The 20,115-nt window shown below is 53.0% G+C and overlaps 2 protein-coding genes across 2 annotated transcripts; one reads left to right on the forward strand and one right to left on the reverse strand.

The window, feature by feature from the left end:
* Positions 1–318: 318 nt before the first annotated feature.
* On the forward strand, positions 319–8,241 carry Tex261 (testis expressed 261). The gene is made up of 6 exons (XM_021641681.2): positions 319–473; positions 1,002–1,081; positions 2,207–2,360; positions 4,882–4,949; positions 5,500–5,602; positions 5,743–8,241. The coding sequence occupies exons 1-6, from the start codon at positions 404–406 to the stop codon at positions 5,856–5,858; spliced, it is 591 nt and encodes a 196-aa protein (XP_021497356.1). The 5' UTR covers positions 319–403; the 3' UTR covers positions 5,859–8,241.
* A 601-nt stretch (positions 8,242–8,842) lies between these two features.
* On the reverse strand, positions 8,843–16,455 carry Ankrd53 (ankyrin repeat domain 53). The gene is made up of 8 exons (XM_021641704.1): positions 16,432–16,455; positions 15,026–15,071; positions 14,736–14,812; positions 14,281–14,655; positions 13,814–14,013; positions 11,721–11,885; positions 11,239–11,359; positions 8,843–9,538 (listed from the first exon to the last, which is right to left on the reverse strand). Exons 1-8 carry the CDS (start codon positions 16,453–16,455, stop codon positions 8,843–8,845), a joined length of 1,704 nt encoding a protein of 567 aa, XP_021497379.1.
* Positions 16,456–20,115: the final 3,660 nt, after the last annotated feature.

Consider the following 20,115-nt stretch of genomic DNA (forward strand, 5'->3'; position numbering starts at 1 on the left):
TCCGCGCGCAAAGGTGCAGACCTGTATTGCAAAAGAGAGAGAGCTAGGGCTGTTAAAGGCAGCCGGAATTCCGGACTGTGCGGCTTCCTGGTGTGTGACCTAAGATGCGGCAACCTCCCTCTCGCAGAAAAGTCGGACCCGTGGCGGTGCGTAGCAGGCTTGAGCCAGGCTTGGTCCCTGTTAACCTGAGCTCTCTGTGTGGGCCTCGCTGCAGGGCGCAGCGCGAGCGCGATCCTCCGAGCCGGTTGGCGGCGCTCGCGGGCCTGGCGGGGGGGGTGCGCACGGGCGCGGCGCTCCGGCCCGCTCCTCTCGGCGTACGCGGGGCGGGGACAGCACGGCGGCGGCCGCTCAGTGTCGCGGGAGCCGGACCGCGCAGGCCCGTCCCGGCGGCCCGGGGGGCGCCATGTGGTTCATGTATGTGCTGAGCTGGCTGTCGCTGTTCGTCCAGGTCGCATTCATCACCCTGGCCGTCGGTGAGAGCGCTGACCCGGGCCGCGCACGCCCCTGTGCCCCGAGTCGCCAACCGCTGCTGCGCTCTGCAGCTAGGCGCGGGCGACCTGGAGCTGGCCCCACTGGACCTCGGCCGAACCTTCCGGAGGGGATACGTGGTCCCCGAGACGCATTCTTGCTCTCGGGACCCTGGGCTGCCCGCTCTGCCTGTCCCCTCCAGCTAGGGCAGGGGAAGGCCCCTGTCTGTCTCACCCGGCCTGTAAACTGAGTGTTCTGCAGCTGGCGATTGAGTGACTGAGTGGAGTTTAAGGTTCCCAGGGCAGAGGTTAGCCTTAGGCTGTGCCGTCAAATCCGGTCTTTCTGCAGGTGTCCTGGCAAAGTTCTACTTGTGCAGATGAGAAGGGAATCCCGAGGGGTGCTTTGGCATGTTCCCGACTTCCTAGAGTCTGGGGAGGGTCGGTGGGAACTAAGGGATGAGCAGGCTGGTGGGGGTGGTCCTGGCTGATCTCTTCCTGTTTGTCCCCTCCTGGGACACCCCTCCCCAAACACAGCGGCTGGACTGTACTACCTGGCAGAGCTCATAGAAGAGTATACGGTGGCGACCAGCAGAATCATTAAGTACATGATTTGGGTAAGTGACAGCTTTTCCCTGGGGTCGCCCAAGGCTTGCTCGCCCCGCCTCAGAAGCAGGAAGTGGGGACCGTTTGGTCTGGGACTGTGTTTTTGGTGCTGAGAACCGAGGCTCTGAGGGTGTGTCCTCTTTCCTCCCTGCCCTGCACTCTGCACTCCTGTGTCCAGATCACTCTGGGCACTCCAGCCTCATGTGGCATTGTTTCCCAAGCTATTGCCATTCCTTAAGGTGACAGTGAAGTATTTCAGTGACAGGTACTCATGGCTTTGCTTTCCATGTGGTTATCTCCCACTGTGCTCACTGTCTCCAGCCCCAGATCCCCAACCCCAGTTCAGGCTTAGAACTTAGAGGGACGTTAAGGACAGTTTTTAGTACTTATTTGTTGCTCGTTCTAATCAGCATGATTTGTCCTAAGGGAGCATGCCTGGTCCTTTCTCTTGCCTCAAGGGAAGACTTGGTGCCACTGCTAGCGAGGCTGTGAAAAGGTTTTCTCTGGCAGCTGTGAGGAAGGCTGAGGTTGCTGTGGGAAGTCTTTGGATAGGAAAGTTTACCTTTCACTCACCTACTGTCTGCAGCAACTTTCATTGCGAGCATAGCCTGGGGTTGCAGTTTGTGGTGAAGACAAGGCATCAGGCCCAGTCTGTGGGTGTGGCTGGTATGGCAATTAGTCCTTTCATCACTGACAACTCAAGCCTTTCTCAGACTGCCGTCTTGATTCATTACTGAGTTATGAAATTGATTCAGTAGATCATGCTTAGCACTCAAGGAAAATAGGAAACGGGGTGGAGGGAGTGGGCATGCATGTGGTCTTTGGTTAGATCCCCAGCTCTAAGAACGATAACAACTGTGAAGGCTAGAACAGAGCAGTTGAAAGTGAGCTCCGTCACCATGTGGATGTGCGTTTGGTGGGATACTGTGTAAAATGTTTTTTCTTACTTTGTATCACTGTCAAAAATCTTAGAAGTGACCCTCAAAGATGCCACCTTTGAGAGCTGAGTGTGGCCATGGAGGTGACTATGAACCAAGAAATCCGAAGCGTATTTGTAGCACTGGCCAGGGCAGGCAGGGGCGGGTAGAGTAGGTGGCCTGAAGGTCCCCTGCATCCAGTGCCTGTGCCTATTTCAGTTCTCCACAGCTGTGCTGATCGGCCTCTACGTCTTTGAGCGATTCCCCACCAGCATGATTGGCGTGGGCCTTTTCACCAACCTCGTCTACTTTGGCCTTCTCCAGACCTTCCCCTTCATCATGCTGACATCACCTAACTTCATCCTGTCATGCGGTGAGAGGGGACAAGCAGGGAGGACTTGATGTGATGGATGTGGGCACTCTGTTCCCGACACTGACGGGACCCAGCTGAGGAGGAGGTCCTGCAGGAGGCCAGGCTGCTCGGGGGGAAAATGACTTCTCATTCCTCATGATGCCAGGGCCTGTCTTAGCCCTCATCAGGGGAGGGGCTCCAGCTAGGACAACCTTGCCAAAGAGGCAAGTTAGAAGGAGGACTTGGGAAAGAAAGAAGGCACATTCCAAGGCTGAGTGATTCTCACCTTTAAGAACCACGTGGTCTCTTTGAAAAGCATGGGACCAGGTAGACATCTCCTCTCCCAAAGTCACAGAGACAACAAAAGGAGCTGCCTTTTCTCACCACATCCACGGAAGTTTGCACTGCCTCACGCTTGGGTCCTGCCTTCATGCCTTGGCCCCATTACTACTTCCTGTCCCTGGAAAGTAATTTTCCATCCCTGAGCTACTCTGCTAGACCCAGTTGGTTTATGCAGTGGTCACAGATGTACACAAATGTTCCTGAGAAAGGTTCTAGAAAGTGGTTGGTCCCAGGCACTGCTGTTTCTCCTAGAACAAGATGGCATGTGGTGGAGTATGCTTTAGAGTTAGGTTTCTGTGTCTGGGGGAAAAATCTCAATATTATCCGTAGAAGGGCAGATTGTTAGAGCTGAGGCATCTTCTCTCAATGCTAGGTGTGATTTGTATCTCAGAGTTTGTTCAGTACCAGGCTCCTTGTGTGTCTCCCAGAGAGCAGCTCTGGCCCCCAGAAGGCTCCTCAGACTCCTTATGTCACTCCCTTGGCCTGCCCTTTGGATGCCTGGGAGAGTTTTCTGAGGGACCTTGTGAGCACAAGGTGCCGCCTATGCCTTAGTGTCCCTTAGCCTCGCTGTGTGGCGTGGCACAGTGCTGTCTTCATGGTAAAGGGCAGAAAGGAGACATGTAGTTGTTGTAGCTATGGGGGGACGTGGTCTTTCTGGTGCCTGCCCTTCACGGTGTCGTGGAAGAGGTAGGGTTTGTGCCTCTCAGTAGCTATCCCCTTGCTTGCTTTCCCATGACTGCACGGAGCCAGAGCATATCAGTATAGGTTGGTGTGTCTTGCCCCTTCTAGATTTCCAGTGAACCCTGAGAGTACCCCCTCTCTGAGGAAAACTTTTCTTATTTTTTTAATTTATTACAATTTATTCACTTTGTATCCCAACTGTAGCCCCTCCTTCCCTCTTCTCCTCCCATGCCCCTTGCCCAGTCCACTGATAGGGGCGGTCCTTCTCCCCTTCCACCTGGCCCTAGTTTATCAGCTTTCATCAGAACTGGCAGCATTTCTTCCTCTGTGGCCTGGTAAGGCTGCCCCCCCCACCAGGGGGAGGTGATCAAAGAGCCAGCTACTGAGTTCATGTCAGAGACAGTCCCTGTTCCCCTACTAGGGAGCCCATTTGGAGACTGAGCTGCCATGGGCTACATCTGTGCAGGGGTTCTAGGTTATCTCCATGCATGGTCCTTCTTTGGAGTATCAGTCTCAGAAAAGACCCCTGGGCCCAGATTTTTTGGTTCTGTTGCTCTCCTTGTGGAGCTCCTGTCCCCTCCAGGTCTATCTCCAAATATACAACAAGGGCATTTGCTCAACCATGTTCGTAGCAGCTTTATTCTTAATAGCCAGAATCTGGAAACAACCCAGATGTCCCTCAGTGTAAGAATGGATACAGAAAGGATACACAATGGAATACTACTCAGCAATTAAAAACAAGGAAATCATGAAATTTGCAGGCAAATGGTGGGATTTAGAAAAGATCATCCTGAGTGAGGTATCCCAGAAGCAGAAAGACACACATGGTATATACTCACTTAAAACTAGGTATTAGACATATAATATAGGATAAACATACTAAAATCTGTACACCTAAGGAAGCTAAGCAAGGACGACGACACTGGGTAAGATGATCAATCCTCACTCAGAAATGCAAACGGGACAGACATTGGAAGAGAGAGAAAACGAGGAGCAGGACAGGAGCCTACCCCAGAGGCCCTCTGTAAGACTCTACCCAGCAGGGTATCAAAGCAGATGCTGAGACTTATAGCCAAACTTTGGGCAGAGTACAGGGAATCTTATGAAAGAAGGGGGAGATAGAAGAAAACTCTGGACTGCTGTGCAGTGTGGAGCGGAGTCCGCTGGGCTGTGTGTTTTGCCTGCCCATGACCTCTCCTCAGCTGCTGCCCTGGGAGAGCAATGGTGTGATCATGAATTATGTAACACACGCACACACTGACACAAACCTGCTTTCATAACATGCCAGTTATAAAAGTGTTCCGGTCCACCTTCTGATTCTGTCCCTGCTGCCTTCCGCAGTTGGAAAGCTGGGGCTGAGCACCTGATCTTAACAGGTAGGGACTGAGTTTTAGACAGTGCACTTGGCCCAGAGCTGTGCTTTGAGTTGGTGTAGGGTCAAGACTGAGACCTGGGGCTCCAGTTTTGGGGCCTTCTGGGTTTGGCAAGCACACAGTGACCAGACTCTCCATCCCCACAGGGCTAGTGGTGGTGAACCATTACCTGGCATTTCAGTTTTTTGCGGAAGAATATTATCCCTTCTCGGAGGTAAGATGTCCAGCACACATTTGTGGCAGCGGGCACGGGCGAGGAAAGGGACTGAGAGGATCTATTTTGTGAGTGCAGCTGTGATCCCAAACTGGCTCCGTTCAGGAACCATGTTCTTCATAGACAAAAGATGCAATGATGGTTTGGAAGGCAGGGCATCTGAGGAACAGAAGGGCTCCCTGTGGCTGGGTTGGGAGGACACTGCCCTCCCTCGCTGAGTCCTTTGGGCGCCCCAGTAGCGTCATCCTCAAGTCCAGAAAGGCCACCAGGCTGGCTTGTGTGACCCAGTCTTCACAAGGCAGGATTGGGTAGCAACCTCCTAGCCCTAGCTCCATCAGCACCTGCCCAGGATTCCTCCCACTTGAAGCCCCAGAGAAAGAATAGTGTCACTTTGGGAAGGGACTGCATTCAGTCACAGCTGTACTTCCCCTCCCCCAACAGTCTCAGTGTCAGCAAGTTTCTGCTTCCTGGGTGCCAGCTCCTGCAGGGGTAGGGTGGGCCTTTGTGGGCACCCCTGGGGCTCTCCCTCCTCAGTCTCTCCTGTCACCAGGTCCTGGCCTACTTCACATTCTGCCTGTGGATAATCCCGTTCGCTTTCTTCGTGTCGCTTTCGGCTGGGGAGAATGTCCTGCCCTCTACCATGCAGCCAGGCGGTGAGGAAGGGCTTCTTGCATCAAGTGGGGGGACGGGTGCCAGCCCTGAGAGAAAGCTTCGGGGCTCTGGGCGGTGAGAACTGCATACACACACACACGCATGCACGCGCACACTCATCTCCCTGCCTGTGTTTCCACAGATGACGTGGTCTCCAATTACTTCACCAAAGGCAAGCGAGGCAAGCGCTTAGGCATCCTGGTTGTCTTCTCCTTCATCAAAGAGGCCATCCTACCCAGTCGGCAGAAGATATACTGACTCTTTGGGGAGGGCATGTTGGGGGCAAGACCCGTAGAGCCAGGTCCCTGGGATTCTGGGCTACTAGTGCCTGGAAGCCTGGAGGGTGTCTTCTGCCATCCCAGGTCTCCCTCCCCTTTGTTCTGAAGCACCATCCCACCCTCCTCAGGGAGCTTGAATCTGCCAGGGACACCAGAGAGGGTGGCAGAGCCTGCTGTGCCAGGAGGCTGTGTCTCCAGCCCCCCCCCCCAGAGCTGGGTCTGGTCAGATGGGGCAGACAGCGAGGGTCTATGAAGCTGGGGACAGACAGCAGGTTCTCAGGCAAGTGACCACAGGGAAGAGCTGAGGGTTGGCACTTGCAACATAAGTGCATTTTGCTGTCAAACTGCGGGTCTTGTCCAATGCTGATTCCCCTTTGAATAAAGATTCTAGGTGGCACTGTTTGCCTTAACACCCAAGGAGTTCTTCTCTGCCCTCTAACCTTCTGCCTGGACTGGGCTAGCCTGCTCTAGGGATTCCTCTTCTGGAATTCTTGCTCTGCTTGCCCTTCTGAAAGGATTCTTGTGACCCTAAGTGGGAGGGGACAGAGGTGAGGAGGAGTGGGCAAAGGCAGTTTTTGTGAGGCTCCTCCCTCTTTCCATGTCTTCCTTCCCCAGACTTTGATAGTCCAGATGGGGGAAACAGAAACAGTTTATGGCTGGGCTAGAGCTGCAGAAGACAGTCTACAATATCCTATTTATGCCTTCCTTTGAGAAAAAGGAGAGGTTTCTTGATGAATTCTCTCTCAGGCTCAACAACAAAATAATAAATAAACACTGGCTTCTAGGCAGCCTAGGCTGTGGCCTCTTTCTTGAGGAACGGGGTTGGGGGAGGCTGCCACGCAGAGCACACAGGCCTCGCACGCACGCACTTCCGGCTCCTGGAGGGATGCTAGCTCTGCCTTCTAAGAAGGTGGGCCCCGCCCCGGGCACAGACCAGCGTCTGTTGGCCTTGCACTCCAACCACAGTGCCTCGCAAGGGCTCAACAGTCCATGGCGTGAAGCCAGGCAGTATGACCCAGTCTTCACAAGGCAGGATTGGGTCACACCACTGGCCAAATCCCGTCCCTCACAGTGAGGCTGCCAGGTGCAGATGTGGACCCGGCATGGGGAACACCCCAGCTTGCGGCCATCTTCTGTCTCACGCATCCTTCATTTCGTTGACTCTTGCATTTCTATTGAGTCTCAGCCTGCCATTCCATGAACTTTGTTTTGCAGCTACAGATGAGATCACCAGACCTATTTCTGCCAGCTGGGTGGGCAAAGGTATAGGACATGAGGCTGCCGTCACCAGCGGGCTGAGGCTGACCCTTGCCTTGCTGTCTACTTTGTCTTTGTCTTTGTTCATCCTGCCTGCTGGTCAGTGCTTGGACAGGGCCTTTCCCAGGCTACACCTCTGGAGTCATCATTTCCTGGGTCTTGGGGTAGCTTGACAGTTGATGGCCTGCTCCTTGATTCACACTTTCCTGGCCCTTATGTGGCTGGCTGTTTACCTCCCTGTCCTTTCAGTTTCTGTACAGACTTCTTGATCTGTTTACAGCAGGGGCTCTTTGGCTGTATTGTAGATTGCCTGAGGGAGCCCAGCTGTGCTGGTGGCTTCGGGATGCTGCGGAGGAAGCCAGGGCCAACCTTCGGCCCTAGCCCCTTCCAAACTTAGCCACAGTTCTGCTGCCGTGTGGGCACAGACAATCTGAACAGAAATCTCTGCTCTGTTCACCTGCTCTTTCTAGCGCTTGCCCTGGTCTCAGGGTGGCTCAGGAGCCAGGCAGGATATTGCTTTCTCTCTCTGTCCCACATCCAATCTATTCTTAGCATCTGTTTGAGCCACTCCTACTGTCGTCTCTTTCACCTCTTTTGCTTTGGCAGTTTTCTGTGTTTCTTTAGCCTATGGCCAGCTGGAGTTTTGTTTTGTTTTCTAAAATACAGCTGGCCAAGTCTTTTTTGACCCCAAACTTTGCCTAGCTCCCCCCTGCCCTCAGGATAAAGACCAGACTTTTTGGCATGGTGTATGAGGCTCCTGGTGTCCTGGTCCCTCATTACCTGACTTGTGCTCGGGGTCCCAGCCTCCTGCATGCAGAGACCAGGCTCTCTTGCTGCTTTGATACCCTTCCTTCTCACTTTGGTAGTTTGACACTTTTCCACTTAGATTTTATTTCTTCCAAGGAGCCTTGAGTGTCTCCGTGCCTCCCCTAGCCCCAGCTGCCACACCGATCCCTCCAGGCTCACTGGCCTGTGGTGTGGTCTGCCTCTCCACTAGACTGGAAGCTCCTTGAGGGCAGGGAAAGCCCTTGGAGTTTTGTATTGTCAACTCCCTGATTTTGGTGCCTGGCCCATGGAAAGCGCTCAATAAATGTTTTGTTTAAAGAGCTGCAGTGTGTGATGAACAAACATCGGGGTCCAGGATAGCTCCTGGACAGGTCTCCAATCAAAGCTACAGCACTTCCTCTCTTGGCAGGAGGTGCTGCCCAGCCTCCTGGAACTACAGCTTTACACACCTCAGTGCGGCCAGGAGCATGGGGCAGTGGCACATGGGCAGAAAGGCCTGTGCTGGGTGTCCCGTTAGCTGCTCCCCATTCCCAGTCAGGGTCTTCAGCAGACAGGAAGGAAAGGTAGCACAATTCCTAGGGGCACCCTGGCCTAGAAGCCTTGTTCCTGGTGTGCTGCCCAAGGCAGAGCAGTGAGGACCACAGGGTTGGTTACTTTTACGCCGTCGTGTCCCACGACACAACTGCCCCTCTGCTCAGAACCTTGTGCTGTGTTCCACATGCCCGCATCCCAGGGAGCCGGCAATTTCTCTATAGAGAGAAGGGAGGCCTAGTTTGTGTGTTTGCGGGAGGAGGAATAGTTGGGGTGGCTCCCATCCTTGGACTTGGGAATGGGAACCTCATGATCATAGGATCACCCCCCCGTCCTTCCTACCACAGTCTTAACACGTAAGCCTTCAACTAGGAGATTTCCAAAATTACTTTATCTGAGAAATTCCTTGATGGGTGGGACCACTGGAGTCCAGCAAGCTTCCAAGGTAGCCAGGAAGGGTTCGTCAAATGTCTCACGAAGGCTCATGGCCATTTCGCGGGTACAGGTGTCTCCCAAATGCCGTTTCTGGGGCACTCTGAGGATATCAACTGGGTAAAAGCCCTGGGGCACTTTCATCCTGTAGGATTTAAGCCCTGGGTACAGTGTTTGGACCATCACCTCAAAAGGCAGGTGGGGTACAGGCGTCACCTCATGATCGTCCACTGTCCGCAGGCGGGCACCCCCGAGGGAATTGGGAGACACCTTCAGGAACCTGCAGAAGTCATGCTCCTTACAGGGGTCTGGGTGCACACCCAGGCGTATACCCTGTGGGTGGCCAATCTTTGTGGCTGGGGGCGTGTCAGGGTTAGTACTAAAATCCCACACCTTGGGCCGACGGATAGTGGTCTGCTTGTAGACGGGCTTGGGTGACGCCGTGGGTGAGGGCAAACTTCGCAGCTGAACCTCCACGGAAGGGTACGAAGAGAAAGTTTTGCTCAGCTGGGGTCCCAGAGTCTTGAAGATGAATGCTGACCAAGGCCGGATACCACCCGCTTGCCTGGGGCCAACAGAGGCCGGGGTCTGGGCCGGCAGCTTGCCTTGGAGCCATGTTCTGAAATGAGCATCTCTCAGATTTCGTTGTTTTTTCTGTAACAGTGAAGGGCACAGGGCAGTGGCGCTTCTGGGCAGAAGACCCTGTGGCTAGTGCCCTGGGGAACCTCGGACCTTATGTGGGCCTTGTTCTGACGGAGGTCCCAGGCTGTGGAGAAGACAGACTTTCACGGGAAACCTCCAGCTTGAGGACAAACACATAATCCCTGTCTAGGGAGCTCAGGTTTCCTCCAGAGGTAGCCCCAGCCTCCGTGACACAATCCTGCCCTCAGATGGCTCTGGTTTGACTCCAGAAAGAGAAAGGAGGAAGGGCTGGGAAGTCTGGCATTGGAGGAAAGTAATGAAGTTGGACAGGCTTCTGGGAAACTGACATGGAGGACGGAGTGGCTGGCTGCCAGACTTGGTGGTGGAGAGGGACTCAGCCATGGCTCTGTCTCTGCCGCCACTGGCACTGAACCTCCCTTTGTGGTAATGGCCCCGCCCCTATTCTCTCCGTGTCTCACTCCCACAAGGTTGCTAAGTCATCAGGCGCTTTGGAGATTGACCCAGCTGCAGGGGCTGGCTCTGATTAGGCTAAGCCAGTCGTCCTAATTCCTTCAGCCTTGCCCAGTCCTAAGTCAGGCGGCATCTGGCTTGCTTCGTGTTCCAGCCATTGGAAGAGCAGTGGTCATATGAACCCATTGAGGCCAACAAGAGGATCCTCAGTGGAGGTCTGCAGGGGTTGCTATAAGGTTAGGGTCAACAGAAAACCCCATAGCTGTGAGGGCTCGGTGACATGCACAAGGGTGGCTCCATGGAGAGGCCCAGCTGAGACAGCTGAAGAGTTCAACAGCAGGGCCCTGAGCCAGAGTAGGACTCACTTAGGCATCCAAGCACCTGGGCTGGGCTGTGGTGGTGCATGCTTCCAGCACTTGGGAGGCTGAAGTAGGTGGGTCTCTGAGTTTGAGGACAGCCAGGGCTACACAGAGAAACCCTGTCTCAAAAACTCAAAAACAAACAGAGGATCCAAGCTCTGAGTTTCCTGTTGTTTCAGTGTTTTATGCTCTGTGTTTATATCTGCTTGAACACTTCCTTTCACCATCCCCAGTGCTTCACTGGTCTGGACCCTTGCCAAATCTCTAGTCCACCCAACTCATACCTGATCCCAAAATTGGCTGTTTTCTGCCTCCATAATGCTCCCATGTGCCCCATGTAGTCTACACAGTTCTGTCTGTGGGTCAGTCCTTCCTTACTCCATTACTTCACTGTTACGCCTGTCCATCTTCAAAGATACCTCCCTCCTCGTCATCTCTTCAGGCACCCTCCTGGACCCAGGACCCAGGAGGAAAACGTATCTCTTGCTAGCACCTAAGCTCCTTGAATGGGGACCACATCTTGCTTTGCCTTTGGGACCTGCAGAGCCTAACAGGGGCCTAGTGTACAGTGAAGGTAAGACATCAGCTGAGCGGAGAGGGGTTTTAAAGAGTGGCATCCCAGTGTTAGGAAGTGTCAAGGGTCAATGCCTAGCGAGGACTCCGAATGCCTGCTAATTCAGGCTGCATTTGCTTTCTGTCATAGGACAAGACCTTTGGCCAAAAGGAGTGGCTTATAAGGGAGGACCTGGGGGGCGGGGGCAGGGAGAGAGGGATTCCTTCTGAGAGGGAGTGTTCCAGCTGTTCCTCTCACCATGGCAAGAAGGTCCCTGCCTGAGTTCCCCAGCAGGACTCAGCCCTGGGTAAACCCCCCCCCCCCCTTACTTGACATTCAATCAGGTATCGGCGCTCCAAAATCGCCAGCTTCTTCTTCAGGGTCTTTAGTTTCCCCATCTCTTGGGCAAAGTTCTTCTTATCCTGTTTCCACATGGCATCCTTCAAGAACCTGGCACCAAGGTGAGGCTGTGTCATATTACAGTAACGGGGCTTCTCTCAGTGGGTGGGGCACTGAGGGCCAAGGTGGATGGGTGAATTGCCAGAGCAGAGAAGAGCAAGGCACCCCAGTCCCACTGCCCAGGGGCCCTTTGGATCCTTACTGAAGAGCTGATGAGGGAAAAGGTAAAGGAAGGCAGTGTCCAGTCTGAAGGGGTGAGGTCAGGCAAAACTCATGTGGACAATATCCTGCTTGGGGCTCCTTCCCAGACTTACCCAACTGCCACCTGGCTTCCCCAACCCTCCCCTTAGAGGCTCAGCCTAGAGAAGGGCCTTGCTAGAAGCAGCCGCTGGTCTAGTGGCCACCGACTCACCGGGCACAGTCACGGTGGTTCCAGAGCTTGCAGTAGTCGATGGGCTTGTAGCCGAAGGCGTCTTGGGCGTGCACATTAGCCCCGCTCTTCACCAGGGTCTTCATGCACCCCAGCTGGCCGTTTTGGGCAGCCAGGTGCAGGGGAGTGCAGCCGTGGCCTGCCTGCCTGTGAGGTACACCAAGGGCAGAGGGAAGGGTAAGGGCGTTAACCTCCGGCAGGCAAGCCGGCTTCCGGGGCCCACCCTGCCCACATCCCTGCTCCTCTCCAGGCCTCACGTTCTCTTCTCTAGGAGGGGTGGACTGTCTGAGCAGCACCAACCTAGGTAGAGGATATGTTTGAGTCTGAGAGCTAGGAACTGTCCAGTGCCCTGGGCTGCTTCAGAGCCACCTGTCTCATCGACCTATGTCTGATTTTTGAGACAAGAGCTCGTGTAGTACAGGCTGATCTTGAATTTGCTAGGAAGATGATCTTGAACTTCTGATCTCCATGTGTCCATCCCCTGAGCGCTGAGTGCTGAGATAGACATGTACTACCAGGCCTGGCCCCTCTTTAGCTTGGCAAGGTTGGCTTTTTAGCTCACTTGGTCCTCAGGGTGAAGTCTATGTTCCTGTGTATGTGTGTATGTGTGTAGTCATGTCCTCGTGTGTGTGTGTGTGTGTGTGTGTGCTCGTGCGTATGCATGCACACTTGCGTACAAGTGGATATAAATATCTATGCAACTGTGTGGAGGTCGAGGTTGACAGTGTCATCCTCTACCATCCCCCACCTCACATGTAGAGGCAGGGTATTTCACTTGATCCCAGAGCACACCAAATCAGGTAGTCTACTAGCCATCTTCCTTGGGGATTTCCTATCTTTGCTTCCCGTGGGCTGGAATTTCAGGAGGGTCACCATACCCAACTGGCATTTGCATGGATGCCGAGGATATGAACTCAGGTCCTCACACTTGCATGATGTAGGCTTTACCCACTGAGCTATCTCCCCAGTCCCTATAGCTTGCAATTAAATGTCACCTCCTGGGGCTGGGGATACACTTAATTTGATAGAGCGCTTGCCTACCATCCTTGAAGCCCTGGGTTCAATCCCCAGCATCGTGGTGTTGGGTGGGGTGGGGTGGGGTGTGGTGTGGTAATGCAGACCTGTGATCCTAGCACTTGGACCGTAGCACTTGGCAATCGGAAGTGTGAGAATTAGAAGTTCAAGATCCTCTTTGGCTATCATAGCCAATTTGAGGGTAGCCTGGATTACATGAGACACTTCAAAAAATAATGAAGAAGGAAAAGCCATCTTCTTAGAGATCATTGATTCTTTTAAATATATCTTTCTCCAGTGCTTCCATCCCATAACCCCATTGTTCTCTTCATAACCAAGCTCACAGAATTCTGATCATTCATTCATTCATTCATTCATTCATATATTTGCAACTAGCAAACTGTCTAGTCACTGGAGAGTCAGCTCTGTGAGGGCAGGGGTGGGTTCCCTGTGGTTGTTGCTGTGCTCCTAGCTTGTGTGGGGTGCTTGTTAGCACACAGTGAAGGATTCTGGGTGAACAAGGCAGTCTCTAGCATGCCATGCTTTTTCCTTGTCAGGAAAGTAGGGCTGCAAAGATGGCTCAGCAGTAAGAGAATGTCGGGATCTCGCGAGGACCTGAGACTTGGCTCCTAGCACACAACTGCCCCAACTCCATCTTTTGTTTACCACGTATTGGACAGGCACAGTCCTCTTCCCAACTTCAAACCCTAAACTTAGCCTCAGACTAGAAACACCTGGAGACTGTCAACCTTCCAAAGCCCACAGTATTATCTGTGAGGCCCCGCTGTGGACGCCTGAGTGTGGGAACCAACCGCTGAGGCTCAGAGGTTGAGTGACTTGCCCATGGACTCAGGTTTGCCCGAGCTAAGGTTCTGTGAATTGGGTCTGCCGTCTCTATGTGCCCAGTCTCTTAAGAACCAGGACACTAAGTGGGCTCCCTAACTGCTTTCTCCAGGCAGGAATCCTTGTCCCTCCCACAAGCCCACATCGGGTCCTGCCAGGCCCCACCTGCCTAGGGACGCAGAGTGCCAAGGCGCCCTCCCACAGCAGGCTGGACTCACAGGTTGATGTCTGCCCCTTTCTTGAGCAGGAAGTCAACGCAGGGGAGGATGTCCGACCTTTTGTTTTTCTGGATGATTAGGTGCAGGGGCGTCTGGCCGCTGTTGGTGGGCTGATCCACGGGAAACTTGTACTCATCTACCAAGACTTGGAGGCTGGGAAGCTTGTTTCGCTGGGCTGCAAAGTGGATGGCTGAGAAGCCCTGAGGCGTGGAGAGCACAGGAAAGGCACAGCAGGATGGGGGCGAAGCCCACAGCCCTGCCTCCGTCTTGGGGTTACCCTCCTTGTTCCCGGTGTCCTTTACCCCCTACCTCCTGCTTCCAAACGGGCCTTCTACGAATGGATAAGTAGGACCACAGCATAGAAACGGTGACCTCGGAGCTCCCCAGCGGCCGTCCCGAGGTGGCCTCTCTACCTGGAGCGCGGGGTCGGGTTTGGGGAAATCTCGCCTCCGCGCTGCAAGCTTTACCTTGCCGTCGACTGCGATCTCCTTGCGCTCCCGCTCCCGATTCAGACAGAACCGAAGCCAGTCCACGTTGCCCACCGAGGCTGCGAACATCTCCGAGCCCTTTGAGATCACATTGTAGTTCCAAGACTCCGGGCTGCTGTGGCGGGGCCGGGTGAGCGCGGGGCTGGGCGCCTCCCCCCTTCCACACCGCCCCCTAGCCGGGCACCCGCCCACCTGAGCGGCCTCGGCTCGCTGTCGGGAACCTTCAGCCCCTTCTGTTCCGCCTGCAGCTTGCAGCCCGCTGCAACGGGGCGGGGCGACCCTTTTTTGCTCAGGTCCCGTCCAGATCTGCACTTCACGGGGGTGAGGCTCGCGGAGGGCGCTCCGGCATTGGCACTACGGGGGGAGGGCGCTCCGGCATTGGCACTACGGGGATGCCACGAGGAGAACAACGTGCGACTAACCCCCTCCCTTACCCTCGCCCCCTCCCCCGCTTCCCGGGCGGGGCCTCCACCGCCCTTGGCACCAGCCAGGACTTCGGGAGGAGCGGAGTCTGCAACCGTGGAAACTTTGCACTGCGGGCTCACTTAGCCTCTATTGGAATTACATAGCGATGAAATACAAAGTGCAATTGGGAAAGGGAGTGTCTCCAGCTCCGCCCAGAGAAGGCAGGGCCGCGTGCCACGTGCACACCCTCTGCTCTTCCATATATTAAATTATGACGTCCTCCTCAGAACAGCAGCATAATGGACAACTGCTACGTCACCTGGGCGGGCTGCCCAAGGCAGAACAACTCGACTTCGCTTCTTTTCCTGGGAAACGGGAGGACACAGAGAGAGTTCCAGAATAGCCTCAGCTACTCAGATATTGTCTCAAAAACAGAAACAAAGACAAAAGGTGCCAGGAGTGGTAATGGAAGCCTGTAATTCTGCATTACAGAGTTAGCATGACTAGGAGGCCAGGCCCAGCTGGGGAAGCGGGTCCGCGTTGTGTGCTTTTGGAGGATACGTGCCCTGGGAAACCTAAAGGAGGAAGAGTGCCCTAAGATCTGCAGAGGTACAAAATAGAGATTTTTTTTTTAGGGCCTGGAGGGATGGCTCAGGAGTTAAGAGCACGTGCTGATCTTTCAGAGGGGGCTAGGTTCGGTTGCCAGAACCCAACATGATTTTCTTTAAATCTAAAAACTAATAATAAAATAAAATGTTCTCCAAGACAGCTTTTCTTGGAGCAGTGTGAGCCCATAACTCTGAGTCAGGGTTAGGAGAGGCTGCACGGTGAGTAGGTGAGTAAAACGGTGTGTCCCAGCCAGGAGGTGAACCATTTCCAACAGAAAATGTCAGCAGGGGAAGCTCATCCAGGGACTCCAGCTGAGCAGCTCCACAGCTTCTGCCCGGTGTCTGAGGCTACTCCGTGTTCGGAATGCCTGACTGGATGGATGTTTCTCTTTTTGTCTGTCTGCCATTTGCTAGTTGTTCTTTTGCTTTTGTTTGCTGTATACTGAATAAACTTTCATGCTGGAAACTGAAAGTATGGCTATTAAACCCCATTTTCTGGATTATAAAGAGCACGAATTTGTACTCCTGCCAGGCACCTTTAAAACTAGCAAATCCCAGCTTTTCCTGTTGCAGGTGGGGTTGAGCAACTGACTTTACATTAGAATAAAATAAGGTCAAATACTGAGGTTTCCGGTAGCTGGGACCGGTCTGGGGCAACTGCTGCTTCTGGGGTGCCTGCAGACGTTATCATCGGCATCTGGAGTATTTTATAGGCCTCTTTTTATTTAATTTTTTATTTGGCTTTTTTTGATTGGAGTCCTGTATAGGCCATGCTTGCCTTGAACTTGCTTTGTAACCAGGGCTCCAGACCCCACTGCTTCTACTTCACATTTTATAGTCTTCATGCCGTGTCATAATCATCCTGAGGTGAGGAGACCATACAAGATACTTAGAGCAACAGGTTCAGAGTAATTGGTGTAGTGGGGGCCCAGTTATGGGTATTTGGCAAAATTTCTTCCGTGATTCTCCCACGCACCCAGGGTTAGGAACCACTTTAAGGTAGTGCCTTCATATTCTCGGAGGAGGAAAGAGGACTCCTGAGGAAGGAGGGTCAGCAGAATTTGGCAAGAAGATAGGGAAGCTGGGCAGAAGCTTCAGAAGGGATGTGTGCTCTTACCAAGGACCCTTTAGCCAGATCCATGCATGCGGACAGAGGTCCTGGAAAAACAGCAGACAGTTGACCAAGTGAAATATCAGAATTCCTCTTGGAGAGTAGTGGTAATAGCATGGCCCCAGAGTGATTGGCAAGGGAAACAGAAGGCTGGGTGAGGAAGCAGTTCTCAGAGAGGGCACAGGTACTGTCCCGGAATTCAAGGCTTGCTGTCCCCACCATCCTATAATCTCAAGGTCCATCTGAAACCTAAGCTAGTTTGGAATGGATTTCTGTCACTTTTGGGAAAGCCTAATTAGTAGAAGGCTCTAAAGTTAAATCCTCCATGGGGTACAATGATTAGGATTGGTGTACTGTTCCTTGGAATGAGCTGTGTGGCCTAGGCCTCTGTGACACCCAAGGGACATTGAGAATCATCTTTGCACTGTTGGGGACCAGCAAATAAATTAGAGTAAGGAATCGCCCTTGGACTGAAGGCTTGTCTGAGTAGGAACATATCCACATGGGGCTAGGCCTGGGCATTAGCCCTCATTTTCACCCTGTGCTTTTATAGGGCTATTACAGGGATGATATCAGAGCAGAAGCAGGGACTGAGTTGGCTCCCAGCAGTCAGTGTGCTCTCTTGGGGCCTGGAATCTGGCTGTGCTGGCACTGGGTGGGAAATAGGGCTTCCAGGCGAGCATCCTGGGTGCCGGGGAATAGGGCTTCCGGGTGAGCATCCTGGGTGCCGGGGAATAGGGCTTCCAGGCGAGCATCCTGGGTGCCGGGGAATAGGGCTTCCAGGCGAGCATCCTGGGTGCCGGGGAATAGGGCTTCCAGGTGAGCGTCCTGGGTGCCGTGGGAGCTAATCTTGTCTTGGGGAGGGCGTCTGTATTTGGGAGAGAGGTGGAATTTGAATGGCCAAGTCCTAGCAGGTAGGGCAGGGAACATCCGCCCATGGCATCACACTGGAGGAAGACAGCTGTCTGGGGTGCTGGAAGCCCTGAAGGCCTAACCAGGGCTGAACACTGCAGAGAGCACGTGTTCCACAAAACTCTGCTGCCTCCCAGGTGCCCCCCCAGCACTCCATTACCACATCTGAGCAGTTCCTTCACATGAGCCTCAGCGCAGCTCCCAAGGCGCGGGAGGAGAGGCCTGATGAGCAGAGATCTAGTCCCCTCTGCTGGTGTTTACTGATAGGCCAGTCCTTTGTGGCTGGCCAATCCAGGAGCTAGCTTATCAACTACCCACTAAGTACCACAACAGTCCACAATGACCGCAGGAGGCTAAGATGAGCTGAGCAAGAAGGAGATGCTGCATGGTCTGGGGAGATGGCTCAGTAAAGTGCTTACCACCCAAACTTGAGGACCCGAGTTCAGATCCCCAGAATCCATATCAAAAGTCAGGCATGGTAACATGCTTGCAACTGAGCACCAAGAAGGTGGAGACAGGAAGATGCCTGTGTGTATGCCTCATGCCCACACCACACACACAGACTTATATACACATACCACACACATATACACACACCGATCTGCATACACACACTGGTATACACACTCATACACATACCACACACATATACACACACACTGATCTACATACACACACTGGTATACACACACACACTCATACACATACATACATTCAAACACACACACACACACACACACACACACACACACACACACACGACTGATTCCGACATGTTCTAGGTGCCCAATGTGCAGAGTAAGCATAGATCAAATCTCTGTTCTCGCCCTCACTTCTGAAGTGGAGGTGCAGGAGCGCTGAAGACACCATCTTCAGAAACAGCCATAACACATGGAAATATAGTGTATGAGCCAGGCACGGCAGTGCCTGCTTGGAGTCCACCATTCCACCATTCCAGGGGCAGAACAGGATGATAGCCTGATCTATCCAGTGAGTTCCAGAGCTACACAGTGAAAATCCCGCAAAACTAAAAGTTAAAAACAAACAATAAAGAAAACAAAAAGCACTGCGCTAAGTCATAGAGAAATGAGGAAACAGTCACAAAAATTGAAATGTTAGTAAAACAGGAGGGCTCTGAGCCATGTCCCATTCCTAGCCTCACCCCTATGTCAGCACAACTGCAGAAGCTCCAAAATGGGTGTGTGGGGCTGAGAAAATGGGGCGTCCTCTCCTTAGCTCTGAAGATATATGACATTTTCCGGGGAAGAGCAAGATGCCATTTTCCCTCTCCCTCCTTGTTGCTAGCTCCAAGCCACAGACTGGGAAGCGAGGTGGAAAGATGAGAGCCCAGGAGTAGGCCTCTATTCCTCTTAAAGGTGGAGACCCTTGAGTTCTGATTTCAAAACAAAACAATGCAAGGTATTGCCAAGAACAGTGGCCCACTCACCCCCAGCAAGGACTTAGGGTTATACCCATTCAACCTGTGTGAACTGAGGTTCTAAAGATTCCTATCAAAGGAAATGGTTGTGTTTTTCTAAGTATGGAGAAGTTCACATCCTGGAGGCTTGTGTGGTAAGCAATAAAAAAAGCTAGGTCAACTGGTTTACCAGAGGAGCCCCGGGAGAGCCGGCACAGCAGAGCTCTCTTAGGTTAGAACACACATCAAGCAGGTCTCTGACAAAAATGATCTCTGCACTTACTCCCCAGAGGCACCCTGGGAAATAGAACAAGAGGCTGAGAATAGTGAGGGCTAAAAGCTGGATGTCTTTTCCTAAAAGAGGAAGAGAGTTAGACAGAGACCAGTCAATCAACAAGGATCCTACATAAACCATCACACTCTGAGTGGCTGCGTCTGCAGGGCTGATTCCAGAAGTAGGTACATCTGAACGTTTCAAGAAAGGGTAAAGACATCACCCATCCCAGGCACCAACACGTTAGCAACAAAACAAAGACCCAAAGAGGGGGTTGGGTGGGCCAGAGTTGCTAGCATCGGTTACTGAAGAAAGAAGTTTTCAGGAGAAAAAGGGTGAGGGGAACGAATAAGTGAAAAACCATAACCCAAAAGCAGGAAATGAAAAATAAAAATATCTGAGCAATACACAACTATTTGAGAAGGGGCTCAGATGCTAGACCAGGAAAAGCTTCAAAGTAGTACTTTACACAAGCATTCACAGAGCCGAGGGAAACTGCAGCGGGAAGGGTGGAACAGGATCTTATTGAACACAGCACATTAATGCAGAGTTGTTATTTGAAGAGAACAAAGTGAACATTCTGGAATCGGAAATCACACTGAAAAGTAGAGCAAGGGCACAGTGGCAGATGTGTAAATATATAGGAAAGAATTAGCAAACTATGGAGCTGGAGAGATGGCTGAGCAGTCAAAGGCACTGGTGCTCCTGATGAGGACCCAGGTTTGGCTCCCGGAACCCAATGGTGACTCACAACCACTTGTCAAGACAGTTCCGGGAGATCTGGAGAGGACAGCATGAAGGAAGAACAGGCAGCCTGGACATCTGGGGTGTAGAATACTCATCTTCCTCCCTTCCCTTCTCGCCTCTCCTCCCCACCCCTCCCCATCCCTCCCCTCCCCTCCTCTCTCCTCCCCTCCGCTCCCCCCTCTCTATTTCTTTGAGACAGGGTCTCACAATGCAGCTTTGGCTGGTCAGGAACTCAAAGAGACCCATCCACCTGCCTCTGTTTCCTAATGCTGGGATTAAAATCGTGCAGCACCACCACAGCTAACTCCCTGCTACACAACATATATGTGTGTGTGCGTGT

Source organism: Meriones unguiculatus, chromosome 5 (assembly GCF_030254825.1).
Source record: "Meriones unguiculatus strain TT.TT164.6M chromosome 5, Bangor_MerUng_6.1, whole genome shotgun sequence".
In the NCBI taxonomy this organism is placed as follows: domain Eukaryota; kingdom Metazoa; phylum Chordata; class Mammalia; order Rodentia; family Muridae; genus Meriones; species Meriones unguiculatus.